This window comes from Spodoptera frugiperda, chromosome 21 (genome assembly GCF_023101765.2).
Source record: "Spodoptera frugiperda isolate SF20-4 chromosome 21, AGI-APGP_CSIRO_Sfru_2.0, whole genome shotgun sequence".
Lineage (NCBI taxonomy): Eukaryota > Metazoa > Arthropoda > Insecta > Lepidoptera > Noctuidae > Spodoptera > Spodoptera frugiperda.
Genome location: NC_064232.1, coordinates 4132903 through 4152942, shown reverse-complemented (window position 1 = coordinate 4152942; position 20040 = coordinate 4132903). Strand labels below are relative to the sequence as shown.

Below are 20040 nucleotides of genomic sequence, written 5' to 3'. Positions count from 1 at the left end.
CATCAGTGATTAATCAGGTGAAGATTTTGTCATCTAGCACAGTGTTTCAAGAGGTCTCCCTGACTTGTTTAAAAACTGACCCTTAAAAAAAGGTTTTGTATTCGCCAGAGGCTGAATTTTATAACTAACTAGCTACTTGAGCGCGGTTTCACCCGCTCTGCTTGGCTCCTATTGGTCATAGCGTGATGTTTTATAGCCTATAGCCTTCCTCGATAAATGCACTATTCAATACAAAAAGAATTATTCAAATCGGACCAGTAGTTCCGGAGATTAGCGCGTTCAAACAAACAAACAAACAAATTCTTCAGCTTTATAATATTAGTATAGATTCAGAAGAAAATCTGTAAAGTTTAGAGAACTTAATAACTAGTTAGGTATAACTTTTTTTCTTTTGACCGGGGTTAAATCATTGAATAGGAGCCAAGCGTGAGGCGAGAGGGTGTGTCTTATAGACTAAAAAAAAAATACCCTGTTTAACTGCTGCTCTGATCTGGACCACAATGTCATTGCAATTGCATTTCCCATGAACTCTAGTGAGTTCACTAGAGTTCAGGACATCAAGATCGTAAGCTATCACCATAGTAAGTTTACTAGTAAGTTTACTATGGTGATAGCTTACGATCTTGATGTCCAATTTCAAAACTAGTAACTATACTATACTTGTATAGTTACCAGTTTTGCATACATAGGTAGTTTTTATTACACTAGGTTTATATACAGGACAAACTAAACATTCATAATAATAACTTCTAATGATACAATAAACAGTTTGTAGAACCAACATGTTCTGGGGACTACTTTTTTTCTTCTTCCTTGGCAAAAGCAGTCTACTCGATTGATATGATAGATATTTACAAGCATTTAACTAAATAGCTACCTAGCTACCTCACTTCCCTTTTAATTACTTTAATTCAAAAATAACATATCCTAAAAGGCTCTAGCTGTAGTAAGTAACAAATATAAAAATGAAAAATATAATATGTATGTCCATAGTAAAGTTTCCATTTAATGCCAATTGGTCTAATGTGGGATTAATCCATTTCCTAATCATACCACATAAGAAAGAATTAATAGGTATTATGAAAATTTAATATGCTACTAACAAACTAAAACAGCGGCAATATTTACAGCAAAACAAATAAACTTAATGACCCCGACATTAAGCCATTCTGCCTAATACAATACTTTTCATTCGATCAAATTAAGTTTCCCAAATATGTAAGTTTTAATAGTTAGCATAAAAAATGCATGTATAAATCACATTATTATTATAAATTACTGCAAATTAGACTTCCATTTTTGGCAAGCAAATTAAATATTTATACCAAAGACATCTTCATTAGGCTATATATTGTTGAGCCTTAGCCTTCATTTTTTTAATGATGTAGTATTGGTAATTTTTTAAAATTTAATAGAATATCATTGTATGATTCTGTGTCTGATACCTATTGATCTAATATTTTTTAACAAAAATGTAAGTTCTGTTTAAAGTTATCTAATCAATGAGAACAATATAAAAAATACCAAATTATTGTAAGTTAACGTATTGGTTTTCTAGTTTGGAGTAGATTTTATTGAAATTCAGACAATAAATTAAGTTTCAGTCAATCAAAAGAACTTAGGGACGAATATTTAGAATTAAAATACACACCTTAAAAAAGTAATCCATAAGTTTACGTCGACGACACATAATCACACACGCACAACACGAAATAGATACATTTTGATACAATTATAAAGGCACAAATCGCAAAACTTTCTTTAAAGTAAACTTTTTTTCGTTCGCAAAAAAGTTTTTCCATAAACAGGCACGTCACGTAAATATTTTCATCGAACTGTCAAAATTCTATATAACCCGACCGAAAAAAACGGAACGCGGATACGGAACACTTGGTTTACATAAACGCGCCATCATTACTTAGCCGGGTTATGATTTGAAAAAAGTATGTGTTATGTTAAAAAACTACGGACTCGCGTTTTGTTTTCGTTTTAATTTAAACGAATATTTAAGGAGGATATCCAAGTTTTTCTGTGTCGAAATTGCGACGCGTAAACACCGCTGTCCGGTTAGAGTGGCCTTCTAATACTGTTCAAGAAGTATGGCGGGATAGTACTCGCCAGGGCCATGCATCTCCCCTACAAAAATCATTTCAAAAAATTACGAAGAAAGCTGCGCCATCTTCTGGACGGCAATGAAAAACTTTTAGGCAAGTTATGTTAAGATGTCACAAGATGGCAGTGTAAATTTATGTCTATGTATTAAATCAGAAAAATATTATTTTTTTACGGATTTTAAAATATTTAATAGAAACAAAAAATATAAGTATTTTATGTAAATGTAAATAATCATATTTATAAACTTGAAATATAAAAACCTTACTCGATTTACATGGCAATACTAGGAATTACCTTTTGAAACTTTTCTGAGTTTCTGCCGCCATTATTGTTTTGCGCTGTTTGAGTTCCTGTTACTACCGTGTTCCCGTATTAATTTTCTACGACTTGGCTTTGTAAATCTGGACTTTCTGAGATCCGTAATAATTTTGTGACTTGATTCTGTGTATTTGGACTTTGTTTGCTGCATTTACGTTTGACCTGGCTACGACAACGGACTTCTGATTTTTCTTTCTCGATTTGGGTTTCAAAACAAAATGTCGCAAAAAACTTTTAACAAGTGCTATTTTGGTTGTTCCTGTAATGATAACGGTAAGACATGTTTTCCGATTCCAAATTTTATATTTGTTTACATAACTTTATTTCATTTTGTTAACATGAGTATATATCTGTAGATTGTAGGACTCAGACTATGTAGGCTATACTTGTATTTCCTTAATAATTTGATATGAAAGTTTTGATTGGTCTCGATATGAAAGCTATATTATTTATTATATCTACACATTTAAAAACTAATTTACAATGATACTAAAATACACATATATACAGTTATGATTATTTAATTTTATTATAACATTATTAATACCTTACGAAACTCTTTTGCAATGTACCTATTGATATGCAATGTAAAATTAAGGAAAATTTACACTTTTTTTGAGTGATAATCACATTTGATAATTTTTAATGTTATTATATTTCAGATCCTTTACACAAATTCCCAAATCCAAATTCATTGAAATTGGAACAGATTGATCGATTCAAACAATGGAAATCGGTGCTTAAACCAGCTGATCAAGAAAAAGGGGATGATTACATTTGTAAAAAAATCAGAATTTGTGGTAGACATTTTAACAAAAGCTACCGATTGCCTTCTCATTATTTGACTCAAAATGCAGTGCCAACATTATTTTTAGGTAATGGTAAAACGTTTTAATTTCTAAACATTTAAAACTCTGCTTCTCGCTTTTTAAGTTTCTATTCGTCATACTGTGATGCACACATAACCTATCTTTGAACAAGCAGCTTTCGCCTACTTTGCTGTGACTTTCATCTCGTCAGCAGATCCCATGCTATTATTGAGAATTTAAAAAATCAAAATACCTAATTATACATTGCTCGTTTTGATACTTGAGCTCATGTCGCATCAGTCATTCTCATATGTCAATAATAGTCATAAGATTTCAGGATATTTTTTTTCTAATTTCAGGCCATTCCATGAACGCAGAAGTTGACATATATTCGGACCCCACACCTGGCCCATCGAATTTGACAGATGTTGTATCTGATTATGTTGGTAAGTATTATTAAATTAGTGTTTATTATATTTGTTTTATTACTATAGTCGTTTCGGTGCGTCGTGAAGACGTCTGGCGTTTAAATTGTAGTTTCACTAGAGATATAGTGATGATTTCAATCGTGCAAAAATATCGTTTGAATTATGTAACCGATAAAATCTACATACAAGAAGTAAATTAGTATAGATATTCTATTATATACATACATAGATATTCTATTATATACATACATAGATATTCTATTATATACATTATAATTAAAATAAAATAAAACATGTTTAAACATAATTGATACTTGAGCTCATGTCGCATCAGTCATTCTCATATGTCAATAATAGTCATAAGATTTCAGGATATTTTTTTTCTAATTTCAGGCCATTCCATGAACGCAGAAGTTGACATATATTCGGACCCCACACCTGGCCCATCGAATTTGACAGATGTTGTATCTGATTATGTTGGTAAGTATTATTAAATTAGTGTTTATTATATTTGTTTTATTACTATAGTCGTTTCGGTGCGTCGTGAAGACGTCTGGCGTTTGAATTGTAGTTTCACTAGAGATATAGTGATGATTTCAATCGTGCAAAAATATCGTTTGAATTATGTAACCGATAAAATCTACATACAAGAAGTAAATTAGTATAGATATTCTATTATATACATACATAGATATTCTATTATATACATACATTGATATTCTATTATATACATTACAATAATTAAAATAAAATAAAACATGTTTAAACATAATTGCTTTAATTTTTTATTTTTTTATTTTAACAATGAATGTCTAATATATTTACCTATAAAGTCGTAGTTTAATATATCTAAAATTTTGCGACTGATTGAAAATATGTCGTCAATTATAAACCCATTTTTATGATTTTTTTATGTCAGCCTCTAATCAAGGTTTAACTCCAAATTATGCATCAACCTCTGTCAATATTTTACAATTTTAATGATAGTTCTTTGTACGGTAAAATGTAGCGCGAACTTATATTTTGAAATTTTAATTGAAATATTCTTTATATTTTTTTTACATTACGAGAAATTAAATTTATATTTTATTAAAAAAAAAAATAAGCGTAAAATAGATTACAGCATTTGTGACACTGTCTCTCAAAATCAAAATGCGACAAAACTACTATTCACATTGTATAGTGTGTCATTAAATTAACAAAAGATAGCTGAGTGTGTGGTAGTCCTTTGTATATTTTTTACGTTGATTTAATATTTTGTTTATTAATATTTTGTTTTATTCATTGCAGAACCAGCACCAATCTACTGTACACCAGAAAAAAGGAGATCAATGTCATATATGAGTAAGTACTAAAGCTTTTTTAGTTATGAGTTCGTTAAAATTGACTTAACAGTTGACGCAGTTGTTGAACAACCGATTGCTGAGTATTGTTTCGTGGGTTCAATTCCCGCTCTGAACAACTCTTTGTGTGATCCCAAAATTATTGTTCTTGATCTCTGTGATGGTGTGTACCTGAGTTTGTATGTTGTAAAGGAAGATGCAAATCCTAGTCCCACCTTCTAATGTGTGTTACATCATTGGATAGGTAATTTTAAGCTGAATAAAAGTTACTATGGCACCAAGTTCCAAATCTTAGTCCTTTCAGAGACACTACGTGTATAAATAGTATAAATAACAAATGCAATTATGACGCAAAAATAGCATTACTTGGCTACTGATAAAATTACAATGTTTAATAAAGAATAACTCTGAACTTTTATTCAGCTCAAAATTACCTATCCAATGATATAACACACATAGCTATTGGAAGTGGGACCAGATATCAAAGAAGCTCTGGCATCCTCCTTAATACTTGTATTTGTAAATAAATACACATAAATTCAAGTGTAGTGCGAGAAAATCGTAGAGTTACATGCATCATAAGCATTAAGATATGATAAATAATCTTTTTTTATAACGTCACGCCTTTTATCCTCGAAGGGTTAGGCAGAAGTGCACATTATGGCATGTAATGCCATTGTTCACCCACTTTTCACCATTTTTGTTATAAGTCCCATGTAATAGGGGGTGAACCTATTGCTATATACTAGGCACAATTCCAGACATCGTGCTATTACTAAGAAATTTTCGAAAAACCGACTAAAACCCAGTAATACTTTGTCCGACCCCAGATTCGTACCCGAGACCCTTTGTCCGGCAGTCCCACTTTCGACCACTCGACCAACGAGGCAGTCTATGTATAAACAAACTCTAAGTTCTTTTTATACTAAATTACCTTAATTATATTTTTAAGTTACTCATTTTCATCCAGTTTAACTACAAAACTTGTAATTTATATAAACCACAAATCCTTCCTATAAATGTATAAATAAGTTTAAATTACACATATATATTAGGTAGTTATTTATTCTTATTAACTTAACTTTTATGTCTGTGTTATGTCTTTTTGGAGATTTTGTCGGATACTTACAATTTATAGCTCCCCAATCCTTACTAACAATTATGTTTGTGTTTTTTTTATTACTGTTATTTATTATACATATTTTTTATTTTCAGATACCAAAAATAAAATAATGGACATAACAACAAAAAGGACAATAATACGACTTAAAAATAGTATTGAAAAACTGAGAAAAAAATATAAACATCAAAAAACACTTATGCAATGTGCAAAACAAATCGCAATGAAGGAGTCGTTTTTGAAATTTGCTGAAAAGTTGCCTGAAACCTCGCGTTTATTTACATTGCTGCAAATAAAAGGTTTAAAAAAACCAAAAGGCAGAAGATTCTCTGAAAAAGAAAAAATAATGGGCTTAACTATATACAAGCAAAGCCCAAAAGCTTATAGGCTTTTACAAAACATGTTTGTTTTGCCCTCAAAAAGAGCAATACAAATAATGCTTAGTGCAGTGACAATTGTGCCAGGCATAAATAATATTATAATTTCTAATTTAAAAAATGCTGTCAAAAATTTAAATAATGAGAGCAAATTAGTTAATTTGCTCTTTGATGAGGTTTCTTTGGCTCCAGGTCTGGAATACAACATTAAATTAGGTAAAATTATTGGTTTCGAAGACCTGGGGCCCACATGCAGGCAATCTCTGGCTGACCATGCCCTTGTACTCATGATTAAAAGCATAAAAAGCAAATACAAACAACCCATTTGCTACACATTTTGTACAGGCTCAACAAAAGCGCCAGACTTAAAAAAAATAATAAAACAATGTATATTGCAGCTCACAGAAATTGGCTTAACGGTAGTAGCAACAATATGTGACCAAGCTACTACCAACACAAGAGTAATAAAGATGCTGCAAGCAGAGACCCGCGAAAAATATTTAAGAGCCGGGGAGGAGTACAATTCTGGCGCTTTTGAAGTAGAGAACATAAAGGTTTATCCTTTATTTGACACGCCTCACCTATTAAAAGGCATAAGGAATAATTTATTAAAAAAAGATGCCAAATTCTTTCAAAATGGTGAGGTCAAGTGGGCAAAATGGGAACATTTGCGTATGCTTTTAAATGTAGATACAGGGGATGATGAGATAAGATTGGTAAACAAAATTACAGAAAGCCATGTAATTGAAAGTAAAATTCCGAAGATGAAAGTAAAACATGCTGCACAAGTTTTTAGCCAGAGAGTGTCTGCAGCACTCCGATTTTTAGCTAGTAAGTAAACATCAACTAGTTCCTCAATTATAACAATTAATTCAGCTGTTGCTGGATTGCCAATTGTGCAATTTATTCATTGTAAATTCTTTTGTTTCAGAACATGAGATACTTCCTTCGGAATGCCAACAAACAGCTGATTTTTTATTGATTTTTGATCAATTATTTGATTCATTTAATGGTCATTCTTATCAAATTTCGTCAAAAAAATATAAATCGTGTTTTAAAACTAATTCACCGCACATCCAACTATGGAATAATTTACTGCCTGTATTAGAATCAATCAAATTTCAATCAATTACTCATAATAATCAAGGTAATGTAGTTAAATTTGAATCGATTCCCTCAATCAAGAATTGGATTAATAATATTAAAACTTTTAAAGAAATGTGGGTTGATTTGAATACTAATCACAATGTAAATAGTTTATTAACAAGAAATTTTAATCAGGATCCATTAGAAAATTTTTTCAGTAGTATTAGAAGTAATGGAATTAGAAATACCAATCCATCATGTAATCAATTCATAAATGCCTATAAGACGTTGATTATTAACAATTTTAATTCACCACATTCTCTTAATGCTAATTGTGAAAAAGATAATAATTATTTATTTCAATCACTAAATCATTTAATAAATACACCTGCATGTACTTCTTCGAATGATGATTTTGCATGTGAAGTTGACTCTTTGATAACGGTGATGGGTAACATAAAAAGTAATGTTAACAATGTAGTGCATGATGAATCAAAAAAATATGTAACTGGATATATCATAAAAAAATGTAAAATCAAAGTTTTTAGAAATTGTGAAATATGCATGCGTGATTTTTGTAGCTCTACGATTAATAAACAATCATTTAATTATGAAATTGATTATACAAAGAAATCTTTATTTTATCCGAATAAAAAATTCAATGAACTAATGAATGAAATATATTATTTGATCGTTGCATGCTTACGTATATCACCCGAATCACTTCGTTTAAAAGACAAAATGAAATTCTTGTTAAATTGTGCATGTGACTATAATATGATTACTTGTGATTTACACAAATCGCAGTTGATTGAGTTCATTAATGATCTTTCGATTAAATTAATTATCCATAGTTGGTGCACTAATGTAAATAGAATTTTAAATGGTAAAATTACAAATTTTGATAAAGATGACCATATAAAATTAAAAGCTTTCAATTATTTTGAAAAACATAAAAAGAATAAAAAATGATATTTAATATAAGTTGTTTTATTTTGAAGTAGTAACCCTATAACAATAGTAAACAAAACAAATTGATCTAACTGTGCTCCTAATGCAAACAAATTTTGAGCAAGGTCAATTTGTTTTGTTTTTAATGAAAATGATTAATAATTAAGTATGAAAACGGTACTACAGGGTACGCCATCTAGTGCATACAGGGGGTACTAAACATTTGTGAACAGCGCCATCTTCAGGACGTTTTAGTCTTAAATTATACTGCGAGCAGAGATGCGCATCTATCTCAGTATATATTGTATAGTCTATGGTACTCGCCGTTCGCTAGCCGCGGCCGCTCCACGCACTGAGCACTGCAAGATAACTACACATCGAACTAAAATTCCCAGCATAAACTGACTGTTCAACGTGTGAAAAGATGATACGAAGCGAGGCCATGATAAACTGGTTATGTTTAACTCAATGTGAGCCTCAATAAGTAAGTACTTAAAAGTTTAAACTAGTAGGTAGGTAATATTACAATAATTACCTATGTTGACAATTACTGAACAAAATAACCGCTACCGTTTGAGTTGAGGTCAGTCGCGCGCTTTTTTTATTTTTTTTAATCGACTGGCTATAGCAATGACCTTTTTTTGTAATGAGATGAACGCTAATGAGTTTTAATGCCTACTTTTAATTTTTAAAACTTGAATGCACATTGGAATATTTTTTTATATAATAACGAATTTAAATATAGACTGGCTTGTTGGTAGAGTAGCTACAAGCATGACTATAACGTATGAGGTCATTAGTTCGATTCCAGGGCCGAACAAAGCATTCTTGGGGTCTTTCGGTTTTCGAAAATTCTCTCTTAGTTCATAGCGTGATGTTTTTTATACTATATTCTTGCTCGATTCATACATTATCCCAGTCAAAAATATTAATTCAAATCCAGTAGTTCCGGAGATTAGCGTTTTCAAACAAATAAGCTTCAGCTATAAATATTTTTAATTTTTATGGTGTAAGCCAAGTAAAATAAATTATGAGTACTTAATTGCAGTTTCACGTGAACAGTTCGAAAACAAATGAATTTGAGTATATGAGTCCCAGATTGGCTGGAAATTAGTCGAGATAAAGGTCATTGGGCGGAATCCGACCCGGTCGCGGACACGAATGAAAATGATATCAAATGAAAGAGTATAAATGTACTTAACATTAGGTATAGTTATTTTTTTTTAAATCCATGGGGAAAAAAGTTAGAGCCAAAAAAAGACGAAATTAAGTCGCAACCTTGACATAATTCCCAAATCGCTTAATAGAGCTGAAAATTGGCATAGATGTTAAATACTTGATTATAAACAAAATGTCAAAAATCCCCATCGATTTGACTTTTACTAAAAGAAATATTCAAGGTCAAAAGGTCAAAGTTACGGTTTTTTCAATTTTTCTCGAAAACGGTAAGTTTTATCGTACAAAGATGTTCAACAGAATGGTAGATCATACAATTTTCTACAAAAATAGTAAATCTCTTTTACTTTTACGACTTTCCATTCGTGAGATATCGCGGTTTTAATGAAATAAATCACATTTTAAATAATACTCGCGCGGTTTTACCTTCTGCTCGGCTCCTATTAATTGTACGTAGCATTATGTTTTATAGGATAAGCATAAGTCGATAAATAAACTAATTGATAAAAAAAAAAATGTCGATTCGGACTACTAGTTCTGGAGATTAGCGTGTTCTAACAAATTCTTCAGCTTAACGTATTTGTACTACTTCTGCGCAGTTTCCATTAACGTAATGTTTCATAAATTATAATCTTCCTCAATAAATGGACTATCAAACACAAAAGGAGTAATTCGATTTGCTCGTGTAGTTTTGGAGATTTGTGCGTTCAAAGAAACAAACTCTTTAGCTTATACCTTAGCTTAATAAGTATTCCGGCGCTGTTTCAATTGCTCTGCTCAGTTCTTATAGACCATTATTATATTGTGTTGGCTATAAAACATCACGCTATGATAACTAGGAGCCGAGCAACGGGTAAAACCGCGCGGGAGTGGTACTGATATTTAAGACTAAAGAGTTAATTATTATGTTATCGGCTCACTCACGTAATTGTTTGACGAGGAACTCTACTAGTTTCAAGCCATGCTGGAGGCTCATATTCATGAGCAGCATTCCTCGATACACGACGCGGTGATTGTCGCGCTGCTACTGATAGCGCTGTATGTACTGTAGCGCTGCTTGAAACTAGTCGAGTTCCTCGTCAAACAATTAACGTGAGTAAGCCGATAACATAATAATTAATTTAGTATGTCTCACGAAAGTTACAAAAATAATAAAGAGTTAGTTTGAATCTCCTAACGCGCTAATCTCCAGACAACTACTACTGCAAATTGATTTTTTATTTTTTAGATAGATCACTTATCGAGGAAGGTTTTTAGGCTATAAAATGTTACGCGTCGATCAACAGTGGCCGAGCAGCGGATGAAACCGCGCGGGAGTATCACTATTATTTTAAGCTGAATAGTTTGTTTGGACGCACTAATCTCTAGAACTACTCCGTTCGTATCAAATTATTATTTTTGTGTTGAATTGTCTATTTATCGAGAAAGGCTATACGCAATAAAACATCTCGCTACAGTCAATATGAGTCGAGTAGCAGCTGAAACTGTGCGGGATTAGTACTAATATTTAAAGTTGAAGAGTTTGTTTGAACACGCTAATCTCAAGAACTTTTGACCTGAATCGAATTATTATTTTTGTGTTAAATAGTTTATTATTGACTATAATCAATAGGAGCCGCGCAGCAGGTAAAATCGTGCAGGAGTAGCGAGTATTGTAGTAAACTGTGATTTATATGATTAAAACCGTGATATCTCACGAATGAAAAGTCGTAAAAGTAAAAGTGATGAACCATTTTTGTAGAAAATTGTACGATCTACAACTCCGTCGAACATATTTGTACGATAAAACTTACCGTTTTCGAGAAAAATAGAAAAAACATAATTTTGACCTTTTGACCTTGAATATTTTTTTTACCTAAAGTGTGATAGATGGGGATTTTTGACATTTTGTTTATAATGATGTACTTAACGTCTATGCCAATTTTCAGCTCTATGTGAATTATGTTAAGGATATTGATCACGCCGAATAAATAATTATGTAAAAGTTTATTTTTCTCCACTCTCCCACATCCCACAAGAAAGCGACCCTTACCATGATAAACTAGACCCATTTTATTAATATATCCTGATAATTTCATTTCTGTCCGCCGTGGGTTTTTTTCCCATACAATTTGCCCATTGACCTTTGTAATTATATTAAATAGGTAATTTCAATTGAGATCAAGAGAGAGAGAGAGAGAGAGAGAGAGAGAGAGAGAGAGAGAGAGAGAAATAGAGTGAGAGAGATTATAAAAAAACTGTTCTGCATATAAATGTAAATTTATTTATTTATTATCTACACGTTCTCTTTCCTTCTATTTCCTCATTGGGATCAACTAATTTTCTTCTCTTCTTGTAATGTTCTATTCTTTCTTCTAGGCTTGCTGTAACAAAAATAATAAAATAAATTAAAAAACATATTTTTTATGAGAATCCCCATAGATTTTCGATTGCATAGTTACTACATTTTTAAATAATACACACTAAAACTTAATTCATTTACTTATTATCACATTGATAGTGACTATTCACTGGTAAAAACTGCATTAAAATCTGTCAAGGTTTTTTTAAGGTGTAGTTTGCAAACATGCAAACTGATCACCTGATGGTAAGTGATCAGCGTCGCCCATTAACACCCGCAACATCAGAGGAGTCACAGGTGCGTTGCTAGCCTTAGTGAGTATCTATGTACTTTTCTTGAAGTAAGTACTTTCTTTATAAAGTATCTAACCAAAAATAGTCTCAATATAAACAGAAATAAGGTCTAAAATCCAACAGATCTCAGATTATTTCCATCTGCATAAGGTAGAAAAACCAATATACTTACAACACGTATCTCTCTTTAACAAAGGCTTATATACTTTAGCTCTGACACCCTGTAGGAGACAGTCAGCGTAGGCTATAACTCTGTCCTTTTCTCTCTCCTTGCTTTCTGTATCTGCCGTCTCGCTCTCACACTTGCTGTATAACGTTTCAATTTCATTGATGACTTCTTTTATCATAGTTGTTCTGAAATATAAAGGATAGATATTAATAATAAGAAGACTGCCTCGGTGGTCTAGGGGTCTCGGGTTAGATGGGGCCCAGTAGGGCTGATGCCTGATCCAGAGCTGCGGACTACCTAGCGGGTTTACCGGGGCTCTGGTTCGAAAAGCAGGAGTAGGAACGGGGTGGTTTTTAGTCAGTAAGAGTCTGACACTCCCTCTCGCCTCGCCTAAGACGAGAGAAGTAACTGGACGATTTTCCCCCTCAAAAAAAAAAGGGGGTCTCGGGTTCGATTCCCGGGTAGGGCAAAATATTACTGGGCTTACTTATTTCGATTTTTCGAAAATTGAATTGTGCCCTGTATATTCCCTATAACATGGGACTTGTAACACAAATGGTGAAAAGTGGGTGTACATTGTACAGCAGGGTTACGTGCCGTAATGTGCAGGTGCACCTGTGCCTACAACTAGAGACCTAGGATTAAACCTAAAGAGTGCCCTAGGCACTAAATGATAAATGATATTTATTTTGCAAATAGGTTACAATGTAACTCTTTTACACGTCAATCTCTAAAATAACTAGATGAGGCCGGCATTTCCTATCGGACTACTCTGAGAAGAAATTCCGAAACAAACTCAGAGGTCATAGTCTCTTTTAAAGTCCAGACAAAATCAATTAAAGGTGTCAGAGTACCGTGCAAGTTGATTCTGTAGTGGTCTTTTGAGGAAAGAACCACAGCAGTTTTAACCTAATTTTGTTTGTCCCCGCCGCCACTCTATGGACAGTTGAACACGCGCGTCTCGCGGTACCCCTCTTTAACCTGGCGTGACCTGGCGCCCAGGGACTTGCCTCGTTTGTTTTAGGGCTATCCCTACGGAAAACCCCAATCATTGTGTAAATCCCAGAGCTGTTTTTTTAAAGCAATTTACGCAATAATTGGGGTTTTCCATAATTTCCAAAAATACTAGAAATACTACTAAATAATAAAATATTTTATGTTGATAGAGTCCGCGTTCAGCGCTCTGATTCATTGGTTCATTGGAGCTGGCCAATCAGAGCGCCGAAAGAACTCTCGTTTCGATCTCGTAAAGCAAACTCGTACTAAGGGTGTAGTGTTAGACATTTCAATGTACTGATTGAAGACTGCACGGTTGGTGCGGTGGCTGGGCAACTGGCTGCCGCGCAACGGGTAGCGGGTTCGATTCCCGCACGGTGCAACTCTTTGTGTGATCCACAAATTGTTGTTTCGGGTCTGGGTGTCATGTGCATGTGAACTTGTATGTTTGTAAACGCACCCACCCAGGAGAAAATCCTAATGTGGGGCAATGTTTTATATAAAAAAAAAATGTTAAAGATTCAGTCTCTTATGTCCGAATACTCAAACGCTACTCAATTTTAAGACGCTCTCAAAACTAGTTCTGTCCCTATCAATTCTTTATAAAATGACAGAGATAGCACGATATTTAAGTACAACTTAAAATTGAGTAGCGTTTCAGTATTCGGACGTTAGACAACTCTTACGACACCCAAAAGAAGATCAGAAGAAGACAATTGTGTTCTACATTTTTTGGACAATAGGGTAGATGACTGATCCCAGAGCTACGGACAACTTAAGTTGTTAGGGGGCTTCGGCATTCGGCTAGAATCAGGAGTAGGAACGGAGTGGTTTATAGTCAGAAAGAGTCTGACACTCCCTCACTAAGAACAAAGAAAGCATTGGAAGATTTTACCCCCTCAAAAACCCCCTCTAATTATCTAATTGGGTACTATCCTCGGTCAAAAATAAATTATTACAACTTTTCAATACAATAAAATATTAAAAAATAATCACACTCTCATTCATAAATTTGATGAACTATTTAATTTTCGATTTTTTCTAGCTAAACTTCTAGAAATAAGTATTCTATTTGACGTAAAAATCTTATGACGTCATAACGCACTATTTCATACAAAGTTCATAGAAAATATCGTTTTTGACGTTTCGAAAAAAGTATTGAATTTGACTAATAGGAAAGTAGCCTATTATGTACTTACTTGATACTATACATCGTCCAGTCGCTCTGCAGATTGCTCAGCACCTCAGCCAACGCCTGTCTACTACACCGCCAGCTCTGAGGCTCAGTTATATCATACGAACAGTGAAATAAATTCAGAGGTAAATCCAACGCCATGTTGTATTGCGGTTTTCTAGAAAAAGAATATAGGTAGTAAGTATATATTTTTATTATGATAAATATAAGCCGGTAAACGAGTGGACGGATCACCTAATGGTAAGCAATCGCCGCCGCTCATGTACATCCGAAACACCAGAGGCGTTACAAGTGCGTTGCCGGCCTTTTGAGAGTTAGGATTTTTTTTTTTATGAGACATGCCGGTAATCGAGCAGACGGATCACCTGATGGTAAGCAATCGCCGCCGCCCATGGACACTTGAAACACCAGAGGCTTTACAAGTGCGTTACCGGCTTTTTGGGAGTTAGGAATTTAAGGGTTGTTGTTCGGGAATGGGGATGGGGAAGCTTGGGAAGGGGGAATTGGGCCTCCGGTAACCTCACTCACACAACGAAACACAACGCAAGCGTTGTTTCACGTCGGTTTTCTGTGAGGCCGTGGTATTATTCCGGTTGAGCCGGCCCATTCGTGCCGAAGCATGGCTCTCCCACCCTTAATTTAAGGGTAGTTGAGGAATCGGGGATTGGGAAGAGGAGTAAGCGCGCAAGCATTGTTTCACGTCGGTTTTCTGTGAGGCATAGGTACTCTGGTCGAGCCGACCCTTCCGTGCACTTTATGACACTAAAATAAACACATAATCATAAAAAAACCTAAAATTTTTGTGTCTGGCCTTGGTGTCATGTAGTCAAAATTATGTTTGTAAACGGATCCACGACACAAGAGAAAATTCTAGTTTACCACAATATAAAAAAGAAGCAAAAATATAATATGTACATAGTTACATACCTAGGATTTTTCTCAACATCCAATAATTCCCTGATGACTCCCGGCGTCTCCTTACCCTGGCCGACGAGCAGGAGCACCCCCATGATGCACCGGATCTGGTGCCATAGGAAGGCATTACCTTCGATCTGGAGGTAGAACATCGATGTAGCTGGAAGAAATTTATAGGGTTAAAAAAATCTTCACTGTAGTATGTATATATTATAATATGTAGATAGTATATGTATTGTTATTATGTAGGTTTATTATGTTTCTATTTTATTTAAATATATTTTGGTATATGTTTGTGTTAGTAAGTATATTGTATTTTTTTCTCCCCTTGAGCTTTTCTTAATTTGCTTGGTCCATGCACCTACCACTGGTTCTTCATTGCATCACCTGTAGGTTTGGCTGGTAGAGAATGCCTACGGCATTAAGCCCACCTAGTGTACACACTCATGTGCATGAAGAAATAAAATAAATAAATAAATGATCGACTGAAATATCATATTTTTTATCCTCCGAAAACAGAGGTGGATTAAACTTAGGGAGAGCGCCTTGGCAAACACCTCATTGGGGCCTCAATTTTTTTTATCCACTCCGGATACAGAGGCTTTTGAATTTATTTAAAACAGCCTATTACCTGAGAATCAAACCTAGCTCGATAGTTCCGGTTGTGACACAACAAACGTGATATTATTTATTTACTAGCTACTTCCGCGCGGTTTCACCCGCTCTGCTCGGCTCCTATTGGTCATAGCGTGATGTTTTATAGCCTATAGCCTTCCTCGATAAGTGTACTATCCAACACAAAAATAATTATTCAATTTGGACCAGTAGTTTCAAAGATTAGCGCGTTCAAACAAACAAACAAACTCTTCAGCTTTATAATATTAAGTATAGAAGTATAGATTTATTTTCAGCCATGATCATCCCACTGACCACTGACCAACGGCCTCTCACACGAGGAAGGTTTCAACATTAACCACCACACTTGCTAAATGCGGGCTAGCAATTTCAAACATATAGGTAATTAGAAATTATAAGCCCTGGGGCCTTAGTCTGCTATTACAATTGTGTCAGAATGGTCGATCACTGAGCAGTGCGAGAGGGACGGAGCTATGTAGGTTGTATAGCTCCGTCCCTCTCGCACTGCTCAGTGATCGACCATTCTGACACAATTGTAATAGCAGATAAGGCCCCCTGGTTTCCTAACAATGTTTTCCTTCACCGTTTGTCAGTAGGTAACGTCTAAATAAAAAATAGGAATAAACAAATTAAAATCAACTTACCCGCGTCCACATCACCAGGGTTTACGGGTACAATATCAGCGGATATAATTTCCCTGATAAACTCAACCACGCCGTTGCCGACATCCATCTTGCAGAGATTGCGATAGTCGTTGGACCCTGTGAGATAACTGCAGGCTTCCTTCATTGCCTGGATGTTCAGCAAAGATCGAGGGAAGTAGTATTTGTATAAACGTTTCTTGCAATCAAACCTGAAACAAAATCATTATCAACTTAAAAAATCACGGTTTACTCACGTACCTACCTACATTAATGGAGAAAAGTTCTTCTAGTTTCTAATCACAGACTGAGCGCAGGCGCGGTAACACGGCTATAAAAAGTAACCCATGTATTATACCAGACAATAATCTTCCCCTGTTCCAAATTTTATACCGATCCGTTCAGCCGTTTTGACGTGGTTGAGTAAATTAATTTTATTATGTTATCAGCTTACTCACGTAACTGTTTGACGAGGAACTCGACTAGTTTCAAGCTATGCTAGAGGCAGTAACAGCGAGACCACCGCCACGTCGTGTGTCGGGGAATGCTGCTCATGAATATGAGCGTCTGCGTAAGCCGATATTTATTTATTTCCAACTGTTATAGCGTTAGCAAAGCCTTTTTCTTAAATATTTACTTTTACATAAACTAATAACTTATACACTACTAACTTAAACACAACAATAATAATTTAACAATAATAACAGTAACAATACTGTATGGCATATCTAATAATATTTTTTGTGTAACAAACACACAAACTTTCACATTTATAATATAAGTAAGAAGTCCTTACCGAGCGCTGAATTCAGGTAAACTCTCAGGTATGGGCATCCAGGCAACTGCTTTAATATCCTTGGGTAATAGTCTGTTCAGGATCTTGCAGTAATCCATCTCTTTACTTAGCGCTTCTTGTGTATGTTGCTCGGTGGGGGGGAACTTACTGCGTAGGGATATTGATATTACCTGTAACATAAATAACTAGTTAATTCTTTGAATTACTATCGTAAGAGACATTTAATGATTACTTGAATGAGGTGCACATGCACATTATGGCATGTAATGTCGCTATACAATGTACACCCAATTTTTCTTCACATGTGTTACAAGTTCAATATAATAGGGGATGCGCCTATTGCCATATACTGGGCACAATTCCAGACTCCGTGTTACTACTGAGAAATTTTTGCAAAACCGAATAACGCCCAATAATACTTTGCCCAACCCGGGAATCGAACCCCACACCCCTTGTCCGGCAGTTGCATTTGCGACCACTCGACCTATGAGGCAGTAAAAATCGATTTCATAAAAATAATAAAAACAAAATATTTACCTGTCCAAAAGAGCTGACTCCTTTGTCAGTCCGTCCACACCGATGGTAATTAGAAGTCTCTCGACTCTGTATCAAGCAGGACTTGGTAAGAGCATGGAAGAGGTGATGTTCTATGGTCTGCTTGGAGTCCTCCTGCACTGCAAGACCGTTGTAGTCCCAACCGAAGTAGAGTATACGGAGTAGGATGCGGCGGTAGTGGTATCTGGAAATATATTGTGGTTCTTTATTTACATAGGAATCTACACTTTGAAACAAGCAAATAGCTTCACTAGAAAACTGACTGACAGACAGACATTTTTAATATTATTATATCCTATATGTGCTTTGACATTCAATAGAAGTGCCTTCCTGGGTCTAACTATTTAAAATAAATTTAATAATGTACTTTAACTTTGACTTTGGTATTATTCAGAAAAATGACTATAAAGATTTTACCTAATTATTAAGTATTTATATCTAGACAGCATATTATTATTTATTTAAATTAATCGTTTAACCAATGAATTCTATTAAGAAAGAATCAATCTTATTATATAAACCTGAAGCCGGAGCGGGCCGCTGTTTGTTTGATTGTTTGAACATGAAAATAATAACATTCTGATTTTTATCTTAAAAAGATTAAAGATATTCTAACTTTAATATTAGTATATTGGACACTGTAATATTATAATGTATTTGAGATTTAACATATACAACAACTGAAACTCAACAACTAGGAGTCTTCCGCAAGCTGTTTACAGTCTGAGGCCTTATATACAGGTACCTATATAAGGGCAAAGGCCAAACACCCTATTGAGTAATCTACTATTGTAATGTATTGTTCAACACTTAAAACTAAACTTACTTGCTAAAATCCACCTTACGATTGTTCTCTTTCGCATCACTTTCTGATGAAGATTGAGAGAAGTTCTTACTTATAATATTCTTTAACTGTACATTGTGAGCTTCTAATTGCAATACTCTCGCTATAAGTTCCTGTAAATCATAAATTTATGTGGAAAGTAAATTACGAAGAGGTTATGTTAAGAAAATTGTGTTTTATTGCACTGTACTTACCTCTTTACTCCATTTATCTAGTTCTTCCTTCGAATTTGTGTCTGGGCTTCTCTTTTTAGGCGGCATTATTAGTTATAAAGTGATTCTAATAGAAAAACAATGTAATGTTTACAAAATGCCTGCAACAACTTTGACATTAACAGCTGTCACTGTCAGTGTGAGTCATAGATTATACACTTATGTGTGAGTGATAGGCATAAGAACATAAAACCGATGTATCAAAACGAATCTGATTGCTATCGGAAATCGTATCGTATCGATATTGCAATATGAGAAAACTGATTTTAGAAAACTGAAAAGCATAGATACACGAAAACGAAGCGCAAACAATCTAATCTGAAGCCGATCAAACCAAAGCAACCAAGCTAACTAAATCTAACTTACGTTTTGGATAGTTTTATATTCATTCGTTCACTAGATGAAGTGAATTGTCAAGCAAGCAAATTCGAATTATTTGGTTTGCGTTTGTGACATGACATCTGCTATTGAAATCGATTTTTAAAATCGGTTTGTGAAATCGTTTTCAAAATCTGAAATCGGATAAGTATCATTGCAAAAAAAATCCTAAAACGCCCATGCCTAAAGTCAGTGAAAGGTTGACAGATTTGTTTTTTTAAAAATTGTCCTAGTTTGTAACCTAGTCTTTTATCCAAAATATCGTTTTTTTATATTTGATTCTTTAATTTATTGTAGAGAGGCTTTGTTTAATCAAGCTTTTTTAACAGGTACATAACGACTAGGC

At 34.1% G+C, this 20040-nt stretch overlaps 3 protein-coding genes across 9 annotated transcripts in view; 1 reads left to right on the top strand and 2 right to left on the bottom strand.

Moving 5' to 3' along the window:
- The window catches only part of LOC118280394 (Krueppel-like factor 8), a 65287-nt gene extending 63174 nt beyond the window's left edge, over nucleotides 1-2113 (bottom strand). Inside the window, exon 1 of the mRNA XM_035600392.2 lies at nucleotides 1652-2113. The gene's annotated coding sequence lies outside the window, so the exon portion shown is untranslated. The remainder of the gene's footprint in view (nucleotides 1-1651) is intronic.
- A 4-nt stretch (nucleotides 2114-2117) lies between these two features.
- On the top strand, nucleotides 2118-8866 carry LOC118268572 (transposable element P transposase). Of its 7 annotated transcripts, XM_050702039.1 has the most exons (7): nucleotides 2118-2706; nucleotides 3096-3308; nucleotides 3602-3688; nucleotides 4064-4150; nucleotides 4961-5014; nucleotides 6229-7341; nucleotides 7442-8866. In XM_050702039.1, exons 1-7 carry the CDS (start codon nucleotides 2652-2654, stop codon nucleotides 8566-8568), a joined length of 2736 nt encoding a protein of 911 aa, XP_050557996.1. In that variant the 5' UTR covers nucleotides 2118-2651; the 3' UTR covers nucleotides 8569-8866. The 7 variants fall into 7 exon arrangements, with proteins under 7 accessions (XP_050557996.1, XP_050557998.1, XP_050557997.1 ...); XM_050702041.1 differs by lacking the exon at nucleotides 3602-3688; XM_050702040.1 differs by lacking the exon at nucleotides 4064-4150.
- Nucleotides 8867-11972: 3106 nt separating this feature from the next.
- On the bottom strand, nucleotides 11973-19463 carry LOC118280509 (tRNA pseudouridine(38/39) synthase). Its single transcript, XM_035600588.2, has 9 exons — nucleotides 19299-19463; nucleotides 19087-19217; nucleotides 18243-18444; nucleotides 17706-17875; nucleotides 16913-17121; nucleotides 15645-15792; nucleotides 14722-14874; nucleotides 12530-12711; nucleotides 11973-12086 (listed from the first exon to the last, which is right to left on the bottom strand). Exons 1-9 carry the CDS (start codon nucleotides 19362-19364, stop codon nucleotides 11995-11997), a joined length of 1353 nt encoding a protein of 450 aa, XP_035456481.1. The 5' UTR covers nucleotides 19365-19463; the 3' UTR covers nucleotides 11973-11994.
- Between the last annotated feature and the right edge of the window lie 577 nt (nucleotides 19464-20040).

Coding starts and splice junctions, on each gene's coding strand:
- LOC118268572 (XM_050702039.1), top strand. CDS start 2,652: ATGTCGCAAAAAACTTTTAACAAGTGCTATTTTGGTTGTTCCTGTAAT. Junction 4,151..4,960: donor TGTTGTATCTGATTATGTTG/GTAAGTATTATT, acceptor TATTCATTGCAG/AACCAGCACCAATCTACTGT. Junction 7,342..7,441: donor AGCACTCCGATTTTTAGCTA/GTAAGTAAACAT, acceptor CTTTTGTTTCAG/AACATGAGATACTTCCTTCG.
- LOC118280509 (XM_035600588.2), bottom strand. CDS start 19,364: ATGCCGCCTAAAAAGAGAAGCCCAGACACAAATTCGAAGGAAGAACTA. Junction 15,793..16,912: donor CCCTGGTGATGTGGACGCGG/GTAAGTTGATTT, acceptor AATTTCTTCCAG/CTACATCGATGTTCTACCTC. Junction 12,087..12,529: donor GTTAAAGAGAGATACGTGTT/GTAAGTATATTG, acceptor TTTTTGTTACAG/CAAGCCTAGAAGAAAGAATA.